The sequence below is a fragment of the Cervus elaphus genome, chromosome 23 (assembly GCF_910594005.1).
Source record: "Cervus elaphus chromosome 23, mCerEla1.1, whole genome shotgun sequence".
Lineage (NCBI taxonomy): Eukaryota > Metazoa > Chordata > Mammalia > Artiodactyla > Cervidae > Cervus > Cervus elaphus.
In genome coordinates, this window is record NC_057837.1 from 50,801,062 (window position 1) to 50,822,343 (window position 21,282).

Sequence of the window (21,282 nt, forward strand, 5' to 3'; positions counted from 1 at the left end):
ACAAGGACCCATAAGAATTAAAGAATAGACAATCACCAATGAACAATACAACAAAAGAGATTAAAAATACACTAAAGGGAACCAATAGCAGAATAACTAAGGCAGAAGAATGAATAAGTGAGCTGGAAGATGGAATGGTGGAAAAAACTGAAACAGAGAAGAATAACCAAAAAAAGAATAAAATGAAATGAGGACAATCTCAGAGACCTCTGAGACAACATTAAGTGCACCAATGTTCAAATAATAGGGATCTCAGAAGAAGAAGAGATAAACAAATGGTATAAGAAAATATATGAGAAGATTATACTCAAAAACTTCCCTAACATGGGAAAGGAAATAGCCACCCAAGTCTAGGAAGCCCATAAAGTCCCATATAGGATAGATCCAAGGAGAAACATGCCAAGACACATATTGATCAAACTAACAAAGATTAACCACAAAAACAAACATTAAAAACAGCAAGGGAACAGCAACAAATAACATACAAGGTGATACCCATAAGGCTAATAGCTGACCTTTCAACAGAAACTCTGCAGCCCAGAAGGGAATGGCAGGATACACTTAAAATGATGAAAGGAAAAAAACTAAAATCAAGATTACTCATTCCAGCAAAGATCTCATTCAGATTTGAAGGAGAAATCAAAAGCTTTCCAGACAATCGAAAATTAAGAGAATTCAGCACCACCAAAGGAGCTTTACAACAAATGCTAAAGGAATATCTCTAGACAGCAAATATTTGAGAAAGAAAAGGCCTACAAAAACAAATCCAAAACAACAAAATAAATGGTAACAAGACCATACATATCAATAATCACCTTATGTGTAAATGTACCAAATGCTCCAGTCAAAAGAACGAGATTGGCTGAATGGATACAAAAGCAAGATCTCTATTAATACTGTCTACAAGAGATCCACCTCAGACCTAGGGACACATATAGACTGAAAATGAGGGGCTGGGAAAAGGTATTGCATGCAATTGGAAATCAAAAGAAAGAGGGAGTAGCAATATTCATTTCAGATAAAATAGACTTTAAAATAAAGACAATTACAAGAGACAAGGAAGGCCACTACATAATGATCAAGGGATCAATCCAAGAAGATATAATAATTCTAAATATATATGCACCCAACAGAGGAGCACCTCAATACATAAGGCTAATGCTAATGACTATTAAAGGGGAAACTGACAGTAACACAATAATAGTGGGGGACTGTACAACTCCCTCACACCAAAAGACAGATCATCCAGACAGAAAATTAATAGGGAGAAATGAACTTCGAATGATACATTGGACCGGTTGGACCTAATTGATATCTATCAGGCATTTCATCCAAAAACAGTAGACTTCACTTTTTTCTCAAGTGAACGTGGAATATTCTCCAGGATAGATCACACCTTGGGTCACAAACCAAGCCTTGGTAACTTTTAAAACATTGAAATTATTTCAAGCATCTTTTCTGACCACAGTACTATAAGAGTAGATATCAATTAAAGGAAAAAATATATAAAAAGCACAAACACATGGAGGCTTCCACACACAATATGCTTCTAAATAACCAAGAGGTCATTGAAATCAAAGAGGAAATTTAAAAATACCTAGAAAGAAATGACAATGAAAACATGACAATTCAAAACCTATGGGATGCAGTAAAAGCAGTGCTAAGGAGGTTTATAGCAATACAAGTCTACCTCAAGAAACAAGAGAGACATCAAATAAACAACCTAACTTTACATCTAAAGCAACTAGAAACAGAAGAGCAAAAAAACCCAAAGTTAGTAGATGGAAAGAAATCATAAAGATCAAAGAAGAAATAAATGAAAAAGAAAAGGGAATAAGAGCAAAGATCAGTAAAACTAAAAGCTAGTTCTTTGAGAAGACAAACAAAATTGACAAACCATTGGCCAGACACATCAAGAAAAAGAGGGAAAAGACTCAAATCAATAATATTAGAAATGAAAAAGAAGCTACAACAGACAAAACAAAAATACAAAGGATCATAAGAGATTACTACAAGCAATATATGCCAATAAAATAGACAACCTGGAAGAAATAGACAAATTCTTGGAAAAGTATAACCTTCCAAAACTGAACCAGGAAGGAACTTTAAAAATATGAACAGATGAATCACAAGCACAGAAATGGCAACTATAATCAAAAATCTTCCAAAAAAGAAAAGCCCAGGGCCAGATGGCTTCACAGTCAAGTTCTTCCAAACTATTCCAGAAAACTACAAGATAGAAAAACTCAAAAACTCATTCTACAAGGTCACCATCACCCTGATACCAAAACCAGACAAAGATGCCACAGAAAAAGGAAAATTACAGGTTAATATCATGGATGAATATAGGTGCAAAAATCCTTAACAAAATGCTAAAAGACAGAATCCAACAACACAATTTAAACGATCAAGTGGGCTTTACGCCAGAGATGCAAGAATTCTTCAATATACACAAATGAATCAATGTGATACACCACATGAACAAATTGAAAGATAAAAGTCATGTGATCACCTCCAGATATGACAAACCTAGACAGCACATTAAAAAACAAAGACATCACTTTGCCAACCAAGGTCCATATTGTCAAAGCTATGGTTTTTCCAGTAGTCATGTACGGATGTGAGAGTTGGACTATAAAGAAAGCTGAGTGCTGAAAAATTGATGCTTTTGAACTGTGGTCTTGGAGAAGACTCTTGAGAGTCCCCTGGATGGCAAGGAGATCCAACCAGTCCATCCTAAAGGAAATCAGTCCTGAATATTCATTGGAAGGACTGATACTGAAGCTGAAACTTCAATACTTTGGCCACCTGATGCAAAGAACTGACTCATTTGAAAAGACCCTGATGCTGGGAAAGATTGAAGGCAGGAGGAGAAGGGGATGACAGAGGATGAGATGGTTGGATGGCAGCACTGACTCAATGTACATGAGTTTGATCAAGCTCTGAGAGATAATGAAGAACAGAGAAGCCTGGCATGCAATAGTCCATGGGATCGCAAAGAGTCGGATATGACTGAGCAACTGAACAAGAATAGATAGATGCAGAGAAAGCTTTTGACAAAATTCAACATCCATTTATGATAAAAAGAAAAAACTCTCCAGAAAGAAGGCATAGAAGGAATGTACCTCAACATAATAAAGCTCATATATGACAAACAGCAAACACTATTCTCAAGGAAGGAAAACTGAAAGCATTTCCCCTAAGAACAGGAACAAGACAAAGCTCCCCACTCTCTTCACTATTATTCAACATAGTTTTGGAAGTCCTAGTCATAGAAATTAGAGAAGAAAAAGAAATAAAAGGCATTCAGATTGGACAAGAAGTAAAACTCTCATGTTTGCAGGTGACATGATATTATAAACAGAAAACCCTAAAGATGCCATTAAAAAATTACTAGAACTGGTCAATGAATATAGTAGTCACAGAATGTAAAATTAATACACAGAAATCCCTTGCATTCCTATACACTAACAATAAAAAAGCAGAATGATAAATTAAGGAATAAATCCCATTCACTATTGTAACAAAAATAATAAAATACCTAGGAATAAACCAGCCTAAAAAGACAAAGGACCTGTATGCAGAAAACTATAAGACACTGATGAAAGAAATCAAAGATGACACAAACAGAGAGATATACTATGCTCTTGGATTGGAAGAATCAATATTGTGGAAATGACTATTCTTCCCAAAGCAATCTACAGATTCAATGCAATCTCTATCAAACTACCAGTGGTAGTTTTCACAGAACTAGAACAAAAAATGTCATAATTTGTGTACAAACACAAAAGACTCCAAAGCCAAAGCAATCTTGAGAAAGACAAATAAGACTGGAGGAATCAATCTTCCTGGTTACAGACTATACTACATAGCTACTGTCATCAGGACAATATGGTACTGGCACAAAAACTGAAACACAGCCCAAGGGAACAAGATAGTAAGCCCTGAGATAAGCCCATGCACCTATGGGCACTTTATCATTAACAAAGAAGGCAAGACTACACAATGGAGCAACTAGTCTCTTCAATCAGTGGTGCAGGGAAAATTGGATAGCTACATGTAGAAGAATGAAATTAGAAAACTTCCTAACACCATACACAAAGATAAACTCAAAACTGATTAAAGACCTAAATTTAAGGACAGAAACTATAAAACTCTTAGAGGAAAATATAGGCAGAACATCCTTTGATATAAATCACAGTAAGATCCTCTATAATCCACCTTCTATAGTAATGGAAAAGAAAATAAAAATAAACAAATGGCACTAATTAATCTTAAAAGCTTTTGAACAGCAAAAGAAACTATAAACAAGGTGAAAAGACAACACTCTTTGAAGTGGGAAAACAATAGCAATGGGAGGAAGTTTATAGCAATATAAACTATAAATAAGAAAAAGAAGCAAGGAAATCGAAACTGTAATCAAAAATCTTCCATCAAACAAAAGCCCAGGACCAGATGGCTTCACAGCTGAATTCTACCAAAAATTTAGAGAAGAGCTAACACCTATCTTACTCAAACTCTTCCAGAAAATTGCAGATGAAGGTAAGCTTCCAAACTCATTCTATGAGGCCACCATCACCCTAATTCCAAAACCAGACAAAGATGCCACAAAAAAAGAAAACTACAGGCCAATATCACTGATGAACATACATGCAAAAATCCTTAACAAAATTCTAGCAAACAGAATCCAACAACATATTAAAAAAATCATACACCATGACCAAGTGGGCTTTATCCCAGGAATGCAAGGATTCTTTAATATCCGCAAATCAATCAATGTAATACACCACATTAACAAATTGAAAGATAAAAACCATATGATTATCTCAATAGATGCAGAGAAAGCCTTTGACAAAATTCAACACTCATTTATGATTAAAACTCTCCAAAAAGCAGGAATAGAAGGAACATACCTCAACATAATAAAAGCTATATATGACAAACCCACAGCAAGCATCACCCTCAATGGTGAAAAATTGAAAGCATTTCCCCTGAAATCAGGAACAAGACAAGGGTGCCCACTCTCACCACTACTGTTCAACATAGTGTTGGAAGTTTTGGCCACAGCAATCAGAGCAGAAAAAGAAGTAAAAGGAATCCAGATAGGAAAAGAAGAAGTGAAACTCTCACTGTTTGCAGATGACATGATCCTCTACATAGAAAACCCTAAAGACTCTACCAGAAAATTACTAGAGCTAATTAATGAATATAGTAAAGTTGCAGGATATAAAATTAACACACAGAAATCCCTTGCATTCCTATATACTAACAATGAAAAAACAGAAAGAGAAATTAAGGAAACAATACCATTCACCATTGCAACAAAAAGAATAAAATACTTAGGAGTATACCTACCTAAAGAAACAAAAGACCAATACATAGAAAACTATAAAACACTGATGAAAGAAATCAAAGAGGACACAAACAGATGGAGAAACATACCGTGTTCATGGATTGGAGGAATCAATATTGTCAAAATGGCTATTCTACCCAAAGCAATCTATAGATTCAATGCAATCCCTATCAAGCTACCAACGGTATTTTTCACAGAACTAGACCAAAGAATTTCACAACTTGTATGGAAATACAAAAAACCTCGAATAGCCAAAGTAATCTTGAGAAAGAAGAATGGAACTGGAGGAATCAACCTGCCTGACTTCAGACTCTACTACAAAGCCACAGTCATCAAGACAGTATGGTACTGGCACAAAGACAGAAATATAGATCAATGGAACAGAATAGAAAGCCCAGAGATAAATCCACGAACCTATGGACACCTTATCTTTGACAAAGGAGGCAAGGATATACAATGGAAAAAAGACAACCTCTTTAACAAGTGGTGCTGGGAAAACTGGTCAACCACTTGTAAAAGAATGAAACTAGAACACTTTCTAACACCATACACAAAAATAAACTCAAAATGGATTAAAGATCTAAATGTAAGACCAGAAACTATAAAACTCCTAGAGGAGAACATAGGCAAAACACTCTCCGACATAAACCACAGCAAGATCCTCTATGACCCACCTCCCAGAATATTGGAAATAAAAGCAAAACTAAACAAATGGGATCTAATGAAACTTAAAAGCTTTTGCACTACAAAGGAAACTATAAGTAAGGTGAAAAGACAGCCCTCAGATTGGGAGAAAATAATAGCAAATGAAGAAACAGACAAAGGATTAATCTCAAAAATATATAAGCAACTCCTGCAGCTCAATTCCAGAAAAATAAATGACCCAATCAAAAAATGGGCCAAAGAACTAAACAGACATTTCTCCAAAGAAGACATACAGATGGCTAACAAACACATGAAAAGATGCTCAACATCACTAATTATTAGAGAAATGCAAATCAAAACCACAATGAGGTACCATTACACGCCAGTCAGGATGGCTGCTATCCAAAAGTCTACAAGCAATAAATGCTGGAGAGGGTGTGGAGAAAAGGGAACCCTCTTACACTGTTGGTGGGAATGCAAACTAGTACAGCCGCTATGGAGAACAGTATGGAGATTTCTTAAAAAACTGGAAATAGAACTGCCATATGACCCAGCAATCCCACTTCTGGGCATACACACTGAGGAAACCAGATCTGAAAGAGACACGTGCACTCCAATGTTCATTGCAGCACTGTTTATAATAGCCAGGATATGGAAGCAACCTAGATGCCCACTGGCAGATGAATGGATAAGGAAGCTGTGGTACATACACACCATGGAATATTACTCAGCCGTTAAAAAGAATTCATTTGAATCAGTCCTAATGAGATGGATGAAACTGGAGCCCCTTATACAGAGTGAAGTAAGCCAGAAAGATAAAGAACATTACAGCATACTAACACATATATATGGAATTTAGAAAGATGGTAACGATAACCCTATATGCAAAACAGAAAAAGAGACACAGAAATATAGAACAGACTTTTGAACTCTGTGGGAGAATGTGAGGGTGGGATGTTTCAAAAGAACAGCATGTATACTATCTATGGTGAAACAGATCACCAGCCCAGGTGGGATGCATGAGACAAGTGCTCGGGCCTGGTGCACTGGGAAGACCCAGAGGAATCGGGTGGAGAGGGAGGTGGGAGGGGGGATCGGGATGGGGAATACGTGTAAATCTATGGCTGATTCATATCAATGTATGACAAAACCCACTGAAATGTTGTGAAGTAATTAGCCTCCAACTAATAAAAAAATTTAAATAAAAAAAAAAAAAAAAGAAAAGAAAAAGAAATCAGAAAGAATGGGAGAAAATAATAGCAAAGGAAACAACTTACAAAGAATTAATTTCCATCTATATAAGCAACTTATGCAGCTCAATACCAGAAAAGCAAACAATCCAATCAAAAAGCGGGCAAAAGATCTAAACAAACATGTCTCCAAAGACATCTCTCATACAGATGGCTAATAAACACATGAAAAGATGCTCAACATCACTCATTGTTTAAAAAATGCAAATCAAAACTACAATGATGTGTCACCTCACATAGGCCAGAATGGCCACCATAAAAAAAAAAATCTACAACCAATAAATGCTGAAGAGGGTGTGGAGAAATAGGAACCCTCTTGCACTGTCAGTGGGAATGTAAATTGATACTGCCACTACGGAGGACAGTATGGAGATTCCTTTAAAAACTAGGAATAAAACTACCATATGAACCAGCAATCTCACTATTGGGCATATGTCCTGAAGAAACCATATTTGAAAAAGTCACATGTACCCCAGTGTTCACTGCAGCACTGTTTACAATAACTAGGACATGGAAGGAACCTAGATGTCCATTGACAGATGAATGGATAAATAAAGTTGTGGTATATATGGAATATTACTCAGCCATAAAAAGGAATGCATTTGAATCAGCTCACATGAGGTATATGGACCTAGAGCCTATTATACAAAGCAAAGTAAATCAGAAAGAGAAATACAAATATTGTACATTAACACATGTATATGGAATTTTCAAGGATGGTACGGATGTATCTATTTGCAGAGCAGCAATGGAGATGCAGACATAGAGAAAAGACTTGTAGATACTTTGAGGGAAGAAGAGGCTGGGATGAACTGGGAAAGTAGTATTGAAACATATACTTTAACATATGTAAAATGGATAGCCAGTGGGAATTTGCTGTATGACACAGGGAGCTCAAACTCGGTGCTCTGTGACAACCTAGAGCGGTGGGAGGGAGGTTTCAGAGGGAGGAGACATATGTAAACCTATGGCTGATTCACACCGATGTATGGCAGAAACCAACACACTATTGTAAAGCAATTATCTTCCAATTAAAAATAAAATAGAAATTCAAGGCAATTAGAATAGTTCAAACAATTTTCAAAAAAAAGAATAAAATGGGAAAATTTAAAAAAAAAGAGAGAGAGCGAGCGAGACTAATCTGGTCTCATGATTTGCTTGAATGCAGCTGAAACTACATTCTTGGCCCCAGTGTTAAGAGGACTGACATCTGTTTTCTGCCTCTTGGGTACAGTCATTAAACTAAAGATATGTAGAAACACTCTGGTGGATGAGATGAAAATTTTGGTCTTTTCAGCCCCAACTGACTTCCCAGTTGAAGATGACCTCATTTGGCCTGTACAATGTAGGAAAAAATGCCAAGTTTAGCTCAATCAATGCATAGAACTAAGAGAAATAATAAACTATTTTTATACCATTAAATAATTAAATAAAAAGAAAACGCAGGCCTTAAATAATACATTAGACTGAAAGGGCTTAACTGATATCTATAAAGAATATTTCATATGAATGCAACAGAATATACATTCTTTTCAAGTGTACATGGAACAGTCTCCTCCAGGTTAGATTACATGCTAGGCCAAAAACAATCCTTAGAATATTCAGGAAATTAAAATCATATCAAACATCTTTTCCAACCACAACACTATGAGACTAGAAATCAACTACAAGAAAAAAACCGCAAAAAGCACAAACACGTGGAGACCAAACAATATGATACTAAACATCCAATGGATCACAGAAGAAATTAAAAAGGAAATAAAATATACCTAGAAACAAATGAAAACAAAAATACAATCATCCAAAATTTATGGGATGCAGCAAAAGCAGTTCCAAGAGTGAAGTTTATAGCAATATAAACTATAAATAAGAAAAATAAATCAGGGGGGAAAAAAAAAGAAAAATTTCAGATAAGCAACCTAAATTTATACCTATAGTAACTAGAGGAAGAGAACAAATAAAACTCAAAGTTAACAGAAGGAAATAAATAGTAAAAATCAGACCAGAAATAAATGAAACAGAGACTTTTAAAAAACAGTAGAAAAGAGCAATGAAACTAAAAGCTGGTTTTTGTAAAGATAGACAAAAATTAATAAAACTTCATCCAGACTTATCAAGAAAAGAAGTGAAAGGGATCAAATTAATAAAATTATTATAGAAATGAAAAAGGAGAAGTTACAACTGACACTACAGAAGTACAAAGGATCATAAGAAACTACTACAAACAACTATACATCAATAAAATGGACGACCTAGGAGAAATGGACAAATTCTTAAAAAGGTACAATCTCTCAAGACTGAACCAGGAAAAACATAAAATAAGAACAAACTGATTACCAGGAATGAAACTGAATCAAACTTTAAAAACTACCAACAAACAAAAGACCAGGATCAGATATGGCTTCACAAGTGAAGTCTACCAAACATTTAGAGGAAAGTTAATACCTATCCTTCTGAAACTATTTCCAAAAAATGCAGAGGAAGGAATATTTCTGAGGTTACTCTCTGAGACTAGCATCACCCTGATACCAAAAGCATACCCCAAAAAAAGAAAATTAGGGGCCAGTATCACTGATGATACTCATTGGAAAAGACCCTGATGCTGGGAAAGATTGAAAGCGGGAGGCAAAGGGGACAACAGAGAATGAGATGGTTGGATGGCATCACTGACGCAATGGACATGAGTTTGAGTAGGCTCCGAGTTGGTGATGGACAGGGAAGCCTGGCATGCCACAGTCCTTCCATGGGGTCACAAAGAGTCAGACACGACTGAGCGACTGAACTGAACTGATCACTGATGAACATAGATGCAAAAATCCTCAACAAAATACTAGCAAACCAAATTCAACAATATACTAAAAGGATCGTACACCATGATCAAGTGGGATTTAATCCAAGGATGCAAGAAGTTTTTTATATTTACAGATCAATCAACATGATATACCCATTAACAAACTGAAGAGTAAAAAACATGATCACGTCATCAGATGCATAAAAATGTCCTGATAAAATGCAATATCCATTTATAATCAAAACTCTCCAGAAAACAGGTAAGAGCAAACATACTTCAACATAATAAAAGTCATATAAGGAATTCCCGGGTGGTCCAGTGGCTAAGACTGCACTCCCAAAGCAGGGGGCTCAGGTTCTATCCCTGGTCAAGGAACTAGATCCCACATGGCCCAGCTAAGACCTAGGGCAGTGAAATAAATAAAAATTTTTTAAACCATATATATGACAAGGGACTTCCCTGGTGGCTCAGTGGTATCAAATCTGCCTGCCAGTACAGGAGATGCAGGTTCAATCCCTGGGTTGGGAAGATGCCCTGGAGAAGGAAATGGCAACCCACTCCAGTATTTCTGCCTGGGAAATGCCATGGTCAGAGGAACTTAGCAGGCTACAGTCCATGGGGTTGCAAAAGAGTCAGACACAACTTAGTGACTAAACAACTACAACAACAATATATGACAAACCCATAGTAAATATCATATGCAATGATGAAAAGCTGAAAGCATTTCTTCTCATACCAGGGACAAAGCAAGGATGTTCACTCTTGCCACTTTTATTCAACATAGTTTTGGAAATCTTAGCCACAGCAATCAGAGAAGAAAAAAAAATAAATAAAAGGAATCAATATTGGAAAAGATAAAGTAAAACTATCACTGTGTGCATATGACATGATACTATACATAGGAAATCCTAAAGATCCCACCAGAAAACTACTAGAACTCATCAATAAATTCAGTAAAGTTACAGGATATAAAATTAGTATACAGAAATATGCTGCATTATTATATACTAACAATGTAGTATCATAAAGAGAAATTAAGGAAACAATCCCATTTACCATCACACCAAAAAGAATAAAGTACCTAGGAATAAATCTACCTAAGGAGGCAAAATATCTTTACCCCAAAAACTGTAAGCTGCTGACAAAAGAAATTGAAGGTGACACAGATAGAAAGATATACCATCTTCTTGGATCAGAAGAATCACTATTGTTAAAATGACCATACTACCCAAGCAATCTATAGATTCTATGCAATTTCTATCAAATTGTGAATAGCATTTTTTCACAAACCTAGGACAAATAATTTTAAATTTGTATGCAAATGCAAAAGACTCTGAATAGCCAGTAGCTTCAGAAAGAAGAATGGAACTGGAGGAATCAGGTTCCCTGAATTCAGACTGTACTACAAAGCTACAGTAATCAAGACAATAAACCATCAACAAAATGAAAAGACAACATACTGAATAGGAGAAAATATTTGCAAATGATATGACTGGTAAAGAATTAATATTCAACATATATAAACAGCTCATACAACTCAACATCAAACAAACAAAACAAACAATTCAATTAAAAATGGGCAGAAGAACTGAATAGACATTTTACCAAAGAGGAAATTCATATGGCCAACAGGCACATGAGAAGATGCTCAACATAGCTGATCATGAGGGAAATGCAAATCAAAACCAGAATGAGATATCCCTCAACCTGTCAGATATCCCTCAACCTGGCTGTTATCAAAAAGAAAACAAACAACAAATGTTGACAAGGATGCTGGCGAAAAGGGAACCCTCACCCACTGATGACGGGAACAGAGATTGGTGCAGTCATTGTGGAAAACAGTATGGAGGTTTCTAAAAAATACATGGACCCCAATGTTCAAAGTAGCATTATCTACAATTGCCAAGATATGGAAACAATTTCAGTCCATCAGATGAATGCCTAAAGAAGATGTGATACATATACACTGGTTTGGCCAAAAAGTTCATTCATTTTTAACGTAAATATCCAAGGTATTTTCCCCCTAAACATCCAACATATATTAACTATAAATATAGATGGTTACCCTCATTCTTGTTGATGCTTCTCGGGAGCTTTCCTCCTATGAGAAAGATACTCATGCCTTCCCTAGCAGACCAGGTTCCCTGGAATGTGTGAAAACCCTCCCCAGTCACCTACTGCAAATGGTTGGAACTCTGGAATAGACATATATACTCTAACCATCAGTGATACTCAGAGGCGCACAGTTCATGCTTTTGTGCATTTATTCATTTCTTCATTTGTTGATTCATACTTTCACTATCTCTAGCTACCACTGATAGACAATGAAATTACAAAACACTGCTCAAAGAGAAATAAATCAAAAGATACTGGGGACACAGAGGAGGATGTAAATGGGATTTTTGCAAACACTTAATCCTCATGCAGGACAAAGTTATTACAATTATTTTACACTTAGAGGGAAATGAAGGATCAGAGAGATTAAGTGAATAACTCACAGAAGACAGAGGAAGGGAGAACTGCTAGAAGTCCATGGGATAAGGCATAGAGAAGAGTAAAGTGGGGAGAGCCAGCCTCACCTCCTAATTTTTTTCCTGGGACACTTGGAATTTTTTTTGTTTCCTCCATTCTTCCTTTCCTCCAATGAATCATTATCAAGGGAAATCCTCCTTTCTTCACTGTTTCCTCCAGAGACTGAATGTTGGCCAGAAGAAAGGAAATGGAAAATGGCTTTGTGCCATCTTATTTGTGAGTTAGAAGGTTGACATCCCAGCAGGAGTGGTCTTAGCCTTCTTAATTGGGATTGGAGTCATGCAATCTTGCCAGGTCTCTTGAGTTGATTATAGGTCACTTCCTCAAAATTAAGTGCCCTATATTGACTCTGTTTTAGGAATTCGCCCTTATTAGCATTTGCGGCTCCATTTGGGGATCAGGTTAGCCAAGTTTACATGTAGAATTTTCTCACATTTCTTCTCATTACCACAGAATATCCCTATGGAACTTCTTCCCCACTATTCCAAGTTCCATATCCCACCATGGGTAATCAGATCTTGGGAATGGAGGAGATAGTAACATTATAACCTCTAAGAAACACTTGTTCCTGGAGTTAGAGGACCTAGGCTGTAAGGGTGGGATTTCAGGCACTAATACAGGAAACGAAGGGATTCCCCTTGGTACTGAGTGGACTCTTCTAGCGAGGGTTTGCTTTTTCTCCAGGGAGGCTAAAGCAATACTACCTGAGTTTCTATTGCCCACTTTAATTCTCATTTTGCATTCCCAGAGCTGAGTGAATTAGAATTATCGTTGTCACCAGCATATTCTTAAATGGCACTCTCAACTTTAATGCTTTTTCAGTAAGCCATACTGGAAATGTGCACCTTGGGACTGGTCTAGAAGAAATAGCCACATGAAAAGTGTCCAGTGGACCGGGTAGAATATTAGCCAAGAGTTCAGATCAGTCAGTCCACCTACTCTTTTCACAATGCACCTATCGGGCATTGCCTAGTTAGTGCTCAAATGGAGTCTTCCTGGGACCCCTGCTTTCCTGCAACATAATATCCTGCAAGCTGAATGGTCATCAAATCCATTCCCTATTCTTGGGAACTTGGCTGACCCACATTTCCCCCTTGCATCCAAGTGGAGGCATGAACTTAGACAAGATTGCTGTACTTGATTCCTAAAATGTCTATATAATCCTCCACAAAAGGAATCCCTTTGTCCTTTGGGCAGGTGGATATAGACAGTCTATAAGAGGTCTCCAAGGCCTTGGAGAATTCCAGGATTCTAGGAAATAGTGGAGTCACACATTGGAAGAAACCTGGATCCCATGGAGATCTGTCCGGGATAGCTGCTGCCAACCAGGTACATTCATATTGGATGCTGAATAAATGACAAATAAAGTTTTACTGTGCTAAGCTACTGAAGTTTGGGGGTTATCTATTACAGCTTTTAACCTACCATAACTAATCTCTGCCCACACCAAGAGTTTTCCACCTTAGTGGGCCTTCCAACTCTCTTCAATATCCTGCTTCCCAGCTTACTTGCTCTCCTAAAGAAAATAAAAAGAAACAAAAGAATAGCTCTTACACAAAAAAACAACAACAAAAATAAATAAAAGAACAACAAGAAAAAACCAAAAGAATATCTATTAGGAGCAGAATCAAACACAGCTGCAAAGCAAACAGCCACACCAAGAGTCCCCAAAGCAGTAGACTGCTTGCCAGGCTTCAGTGAGGAATATCATTCCATTGGTGCCCATTCCGAGAATCTACCATTTCTACTATGATGAGAGATATAATCACTAACTCCCAACTCCATTGATTTTAGGTAGATATTAGCATAAACAGTCAAATAACAGGCCTCTAGTCCCCCGTAGCCTCTACTGACATATGAATGAAGACGGGAAGATGAATTACGAATCTCCTTTCTGCATAAATATTTTCCCCACATACTCTGTAACCCACAAGCACTGAGCGATAGCCAGCACCAAACTCTACTGTCCTCATGGTGAAACAGTGGAGCACTAATCCCTTCCCTTCACTCAGTACCCCTATTGACCATACATAGTATGTATTTGAGGTGAATGGCACTATTAAGTGGATCAGGAAGCCTTAGGTTTCGGGTCAGTCAGGGTTGTAGGTCAGCTTGTAACCAGAGGTAGGGTCAGGCCATTGTAAGTTTAAAGGTCAGGTCAGAGCTAAAGATCCACTTGCAGCTGAAGAACAGAAGGGATGTCCATGTTGTTCATAGTAACTGATCCCAGGAAGTGGCAACATTAGCCAAGTTTTCCAATAACATATGTGAATGTGCGTGCTTTCAGCTTCCACTGCTACTCTGAGGCAGGGTAGAACTGGAAAACAGTTCCTTTGGGTTTTGAGGACATAAATGAAAAGAGTCTCAGGAGCCAGATACAAAACCCAAAGAAAACTTTTTGTCCATGGGAAAGCTCTCCTCTTAACTCTTTTGGGTAGCACTTTCTACAATTTGAATGCAAACACCAGGAAGTCAGGAATTTTACTTTTGTTATTGCTGTTGTTGTTTGACACTAAGTCATGTCTGATTATTTGCGACCCCATGGACTATAGCAAGAGTGAACATCCTTGCTTTGTCCCTGATGTTAGAGGAAATGCTTTCAGCTTTTCATCATTGCAGATGATGTTTATGATGGGTTTGTCATATATTGTTGTTGTTGTTGTTTAGCCACTAAGTTGTGTCTGACTCTTTTGCAACCCTATGGACTGCAGTCCGCCAGGCTCCTCTTTCCATGGGATTTCCCAGGCAAGAATACTGGAGTGGGTTGCCATTTCCTCCTCCAGGGGATCTTCCCAACCCAGGGATCAAACTCAGGTCTCCTGCATTGCCAGGTGGACTTTTTACCACGGAGCCACAGTGAAGCCCCCTTTTTCTTTACTGTCACTCTAAAGGGGTCTCTTAAGGGAGAAGAGACAACACAGGTGCTTAGTTTTCCTTCTTAAACTAGAAGTCATGCTGCTGGATCACAAAGGGCCAACCAGGTCTCCAGGGCTTACTGGTCCAGCAATTTAACCCCTTCCCAGATTTGAGCATAATAAACTAGTAGGGGAGAGGAACAATTTCATAGCTCCTGCCTTTCCCTGTTTCTTCCTCTAGAGCTCTAGAACCTCCAAAGCTCTCCTGCAGACCAAGATCTGAAAAGCAGCAAGCTGCCCTGTCTCCTTCCAGGCAACCTATCACACAATTCCTCCTCAACCTACTGGCAAGTATACATCCAGCCAGTCTTATGCTGTTACTCTAAACCAGAATTAGGCACAGATCTCTATGTGACACCTGTCAAGTAGCCCCCTATCACCCCAGGCCCAGCTTAGGTTTAACTATGTCTCCTATTCCCAATCATCCTTGAAAACTGACCAAGATCAGATATACTCCACCAGTGTTACCCCTTGTCCTACACCGTGAGATAGCAGCCAGTTACAGACACAGAGCCTGCCATCCAATATTTCCATGTGAGAAGCTCCTGGCCTCTCTTTCCAGAGTCCTCTGCCCCTCCCCTTCATAAAGGAAACCCAAACTCACAGTTGTGCTTTGGGTCAGCTGCCAAGTAATCCTTATAAGGCACCTTGCTTTCATTTCAACTCTCCACTGTAAGTTCCCAAAGACCCAAGTAAAAGATGAAAGATGTAATGGGAAGCTAATGACCTTGGAAAAGCTGTTTCTAACCCAAGACTATAGCAGCTTTGGCTTCCTAGGCTGGGGAGGGGGGTTATTCACCTCATTTCTCCCATTTTTCTGCTTCTTCTCCAAAGTACCTTCTCATCTAAGACTCTCAGCCATCACAGTCAGGGGGCACTGAGACCATGAGTTCTCGGGCCCCTCCCAGATACCTCTCCAAACAGGTCCTCATCTCCCTGGCATGGCTCAAGCCTTCCTCATCCTGCACTTACTCAGTGACATTATTCTCCTGACAATTCCCTACTTCCCTGCCACCCAGAATGTCCAGTTGGGCTTGACACATGACAGCAGCCTGGTTAGTATTTTTATGTCGGCCAAAGGAATGGTCTCTTTTTGTTTCTCCCTACCCAGTCTTACTTGTCAACAAGAGTCTCCTCAAGCCCACCCCTCCACCTGTGTCCTGGTTCATATCATCTCCACATACCCTCTGCCCTCTGTTCTCCAGTTCAAATCCTGCCCCGCCTAGTGCCACTCAGCTAAGGAAGCAAGCACTGCTCTAGAGTGTGTGCGTGCATGCTAAGTAGCGTCAGTCGTGTCCAACTCTTTGCAACCCCATAGACTATAGCCCACCAGGCTTCTCTGTCCATGGGATTCTCCAGGCAAGAACATTGGAGTGGGTTGCCATTTCCTTCTCCAGGGTATCTTCCCAATCCAGGGATCTTATGTCTCTTGCATTGGCAGGCAGGTTCTTTACCACTGCTGCCACCTGGGAAGCCCATAAATCTGGAGCCCTAACACATATTAATTCATTAAGCCTTCAGGCCAGTAGGTAGACACTACTCACCTTCATTTTACAGATGGGAAACTGAGACATAAAGAGGTCAAACAGCTAACACTGGGGGAGCTTAGATTTGGAGCCAGACTGTCTGCCCCACCTCCTTTAACCATCCAGCCAAGAGACCTTTCCCACCCTCCAGCCCTTAAATTCTCCCTCTCTAGAAGGAAGCCACTTATTTAGTGTAAAAATGGGAAGTTTCATTTCGTCATTGGATATGGAGTAAAGTAACAGTGCAGAAGTTGGTATATGCAGACTGATGTGTCCTGGGCAGGGTCTGAAGGCTGTAACCATATAAGTAGTCTCTTGTTCCTTCCCCATCACAGGCCCCCCAAGCTTCAGACCTCCTCCCTGGCTCTCCACACCAAGACACTGGACAGAGGTGACTGAGATCCCCCCTTGCCCAGTACCCTGAGAGAAGAAAGGAGGTGCAGCAGATTGATCCAGGCTGTCCCTGGAGGTGACCCGCCGCAGCCCGGCGAGGCCCAGCCGTAGTCTGCAGATCTCAGGCGCTTGCTGCTCTCTGACGGCCACCGGGGACCCCGGAATTGCACCTTCTACTTTCAGTGCCCCTAAGGGCACCAGCAGTGACCGCGACGCTGGGGGAAAGGCGGCAGGAAGACGCAGCTGAGAGAAAAGGGTGAGGAGGCTCGGGAGGGACGCGGGAGAGGGCCGGGAGCCGATCGCTTAGAGAGAGGGCCGGCAAGGGCATCTGAGGCGCGGCAGGGGTGGCTGCCGCGGGGTCGGAGCGTGAGCCACCGCTGCCGCCCCTGGGGACCCCGGAACGCCAGCTGGCTCGGAGCACAGATCCCCTTCATCCCGCAAGTGTGGCGCCGGCCCCTCGGAGCCGGCCACCCCCTCCTCCTTCCTCGGGCTGCCCTGGCTCGGTCCCGCCCTCGGCGCTCAGGAGCGAGCGCCACAGCGGTCGCCGCCCTCACAGGCCGGCCGCGGCTTTGCCAGCTCGCCTGGGCACGCTGCGGGAGCGGCGCGCGTCGCCGGCCCCGGTTCTTCGATTCCACTACTCGGCCAGCCCACTCCGCTCGCGAGCAGCTGCGCTCCACGTCACAGGAACTGGAGTAGGACCCTGACAAGACCGGCGCGTAGGGCTGGAGACGGAGCCCCGAGGCTTTGCCCGGTGCCCCACGCTCTACCAGTCGCTCGTCGTGTGCCCAGGCCGGGCCCCCGACGGCTGCGCGTTGAGATGACTTTCCGCGATCTCCTGAGCTTCAGTTTCGAGGGACCCGGCTCGGACAGCAGCGCCAGTGGGGGTGGTAGAGGGGGAGGCGCGGGCGGTTCTGCCGCCTCTGAGGGCCAGGCGGTGGACGGCGTGCCTGCGGCCGCGGGCTGCGGCGGCGGCGGCGTGGTGGGCGCCGGCAGCAGCGAGGACAACCGGAGCTCCTCTGGAGAGCCGGGGAGCCCAGGCGCCGGCGGCGAGGTGAATGGCACAGCGGCCGTCGAGGGGCTGGTGGTGAGTGCTCAGGGAGTGGGCGTGGGCGTCTTCCTGGCAGCCTTCATCCTTACAGCCGTGGCGGGCAACGTGCTGGTCATCCTCGCGGTGGCCTGCAACCGCCACCTGCAAACGGTCACAAACTATTTCATTGTGAACTTGGCTGTGGCCGACCTGCTGCTGAGCGCCACAGTGCTCCCGTTCTCGGCCACCATGGAGGTTCTGGGCTTCTGGGCCTTTGGCCGGGCCTTCTGCGACGTCTGGGCCGCCGTGGACGTGCTGTGCTGCACGGCCTCCATCCTCAGCCTCTGCACCATCTCGGTGGACCGGTACGTGGGTGTACGCCATTCGCTGAAGTACCCCTCCATCATGACTGAGCGCAAGGCAGCAGCCATCCTGGCGCTGCTCTGGGCCGTAGCTCTCGTCGTGTCCGTGGGGCCACTGCTGGGATGGAAGGAGCCGGTGCCCCCTGATGAGAGCTTCTGCGGCATCACTGAGGAGGCAGGCTATGCTGTCTTCTCCTCATTGTGCTCTTTCTACCTGCCTATGGCAGTCATCGTGGTCATGTACTGCCGCGTCTACGTGGTAGCGCGAAGCACCACGCGCAGCTTGGAGGCGGGCGTCAAACGCGAGCGCGGCAAGGCCTCCGAGGTGGTGCTGCGCATCCACTGTCGCGGGGCCAGCTCTGGCTCAGCTGAGACCCACTGGGGGATGCGCAGCACCAAGGGTCGCACGTTGCGCAGCTCCCTGTCGGTCCGTCTGCTCAAGTTCTCTCGCGAGAAGAAGGCGGCCAAGACGCTGGCCATTGTCGTGGGCGTCTTCGTGCTCTGCTGGTTCCCCTTTTTCTTCGTCCTGCCGCTGGGTGAGTGACCCCTCTCCCACCAACCTCTAACCTCCCTCCCTGAGCCTGTGGCCGTCCCTTCCTGGCACCCAGACTTGGATGGCTCTCCAAGTGGAGAGTGACTGTCCACCTGAACGTGGAAGGTTTACTTAGCAACCTGCCTGGTCTCTTAGGTGCTTGTGCTGCTTTGTGGGAGAATAACAGGCTCTTCCTGCTTGCAGGATTTGTTATGAACTCACTTTTCTGACCGCCTTCTTCACTGCTAGTAGAAGCCCTGGGCTTGTTTTAAGTTCCCTACTGTTCTAAATATAAAAGATCAATGGAAATCTGTGTAGGTGACTTCCCATAGTAACTGGGGAACAGTGTATCTGCTTGTTTATATATCCCCCTCTCTGCACCCCCAGCTTTAAATGCCAACACCCAGTAGTGGCACCCAGGGTGGGTTGGCCTGCATTCATTCATGGGCAGCAATCCCTGGCCAGTCTACAATGAACATCAGCAGACACCCAAAGCCACCTGCTTTCTCTCAGTTGGGAAGCTGGCCCCCTCTGAGAGGCCTTCCCCAGCTGGTATTTGTGAATACCCTGGGCTCTCACTTCTGAAATAGGCATGAGAAGGAAAAGTAAAGGACATATTATCGTATGGAAAGTTAATATTGTTCATTGTAGTTTCTCAAATTTACCAAGTCCTTCAGCACTTTCAGAGAACTTTGCTATTTCTTCCACAGGCTCTCTTGTTGTCCTGGGAGGTGGGCAGCTGTTCTCAGGAACTTCCTCCCATACCTTGAGGCCCCTTCTGGAAGCCCTGGGGCTTCCAATACAGGGAGGGGAAGGGGAACAGCATCTCTGGGGACACATTCATTACTCCCATGGTTGGAACTTCAGCCAGCCCAAGCCAGAACCTCCCCTTTCTCAGGCCTTGCTCCTTCCGCGCTCTGCAGCTGAGTCAGGAAAGGAACAGTAGCCCCCTCCTGCTCCCTTGCAGGTCCTCTCCTCACATCAGCTAGAGTGATCGTTATGCATTATAAATTAGAGTGTCATTCTCTACTAAAATCCCTCAATGCTTTTCTACTGTCCTGGAAACAAAATCCAAACTGTCCATCATAGCCTATGATAGAGTGACCTTCAACTTTATTACTGTCCAGACCAAAATGAGCTATAAAATGTATATTTACACTGAGATCACAGGCACATACCAGGACTATGGTGGGTAAACCCAGACATATGGTCCCTCTTCTGCAAGGAAGGATCTGAGTGATGAGTTACCTCCCCCCTGACCCCATGGCTTTGTTGCCCTGAACTTTGCTCACTGTGCACTCAGGCCCTTCTGACCCTCTTCTGGGTCCTTGATCATGCCAAGCTCATACCTTACACTTGTTCTTTTTTTTTTGTCTGGCTTGCTTTCTCCAAATCCTTCTGGCTATCTCCCCATCTTTTAGGTCTCAGAATAAATGTTCCTACTTCATTAAGGCCTTTCTTCTTTTTTCTCAATTTTGCTGTGTCTTTCTCTGTATATTCTCCCTTGGGCACGAGTTTCTTTTCTTTTATTAGCTCCTTAGCTGTAATCACATTTCTGTGTTACTTGACTTGGGGTATGATTGCCCCCTGCCACCACTGACCCAGAAGCTCTGTGAGGACAGACTATGTCAGTTATGTAATCACCAGTGCCCAGTACAGTACCTGGCATATGGGGAACAATGGAGGAGAATAGAATGATCCACAGGCTCTGGTGCCAGAGCCTGGTCTCAAAACCCAGCTCTTCTTATGGGCTGTGTAACTGCTAGCAAATCCCTGAACCTCTCTGCCTCTGTTTTCTCATCTATAAACTAGGGATGGCAATGATGGTAATAATACCCACTTGTACTACTATGGTGATACTTGAGTGAGATATTATGTGTGAATTTAACAGACACATGGTGAGTACAGAGTGAGCTGTTGCTTTTGTAGTAGAGGCTCAGTAAATACAAGATAAGG

At 41.9% G+C, this 21,282-nt stretch overlaps 1 protein-coding gene across 1 annotated transcript in view; it reads left to right on the plus strand.

The window, feature by feature from the left end:
• The first annotated feature begins 17,974 nt into the window (after nucleotides 1–17,974).
• ADRA1D (adrenoceptor alpha 1D) overlaps nucleotides 17,975–21,282 on the plus strand; it is a 31,484-nt gene continuing 28,176 nt past the window's right edge. Inside the window, exon 1 of the mRNA XM_043884097.1 lies at nucleotides 17,975–19,330. Within this exon, the coding sequence (XP_043740032.1) occupies nucleotides 18,223–19,330 (1,108 nt within the window). The 5' untranslated portion in view covers nucleotides 17,975–18,222. The remainder of the gene's footprint in view (nucleotides 19,331–21,282) is intronic.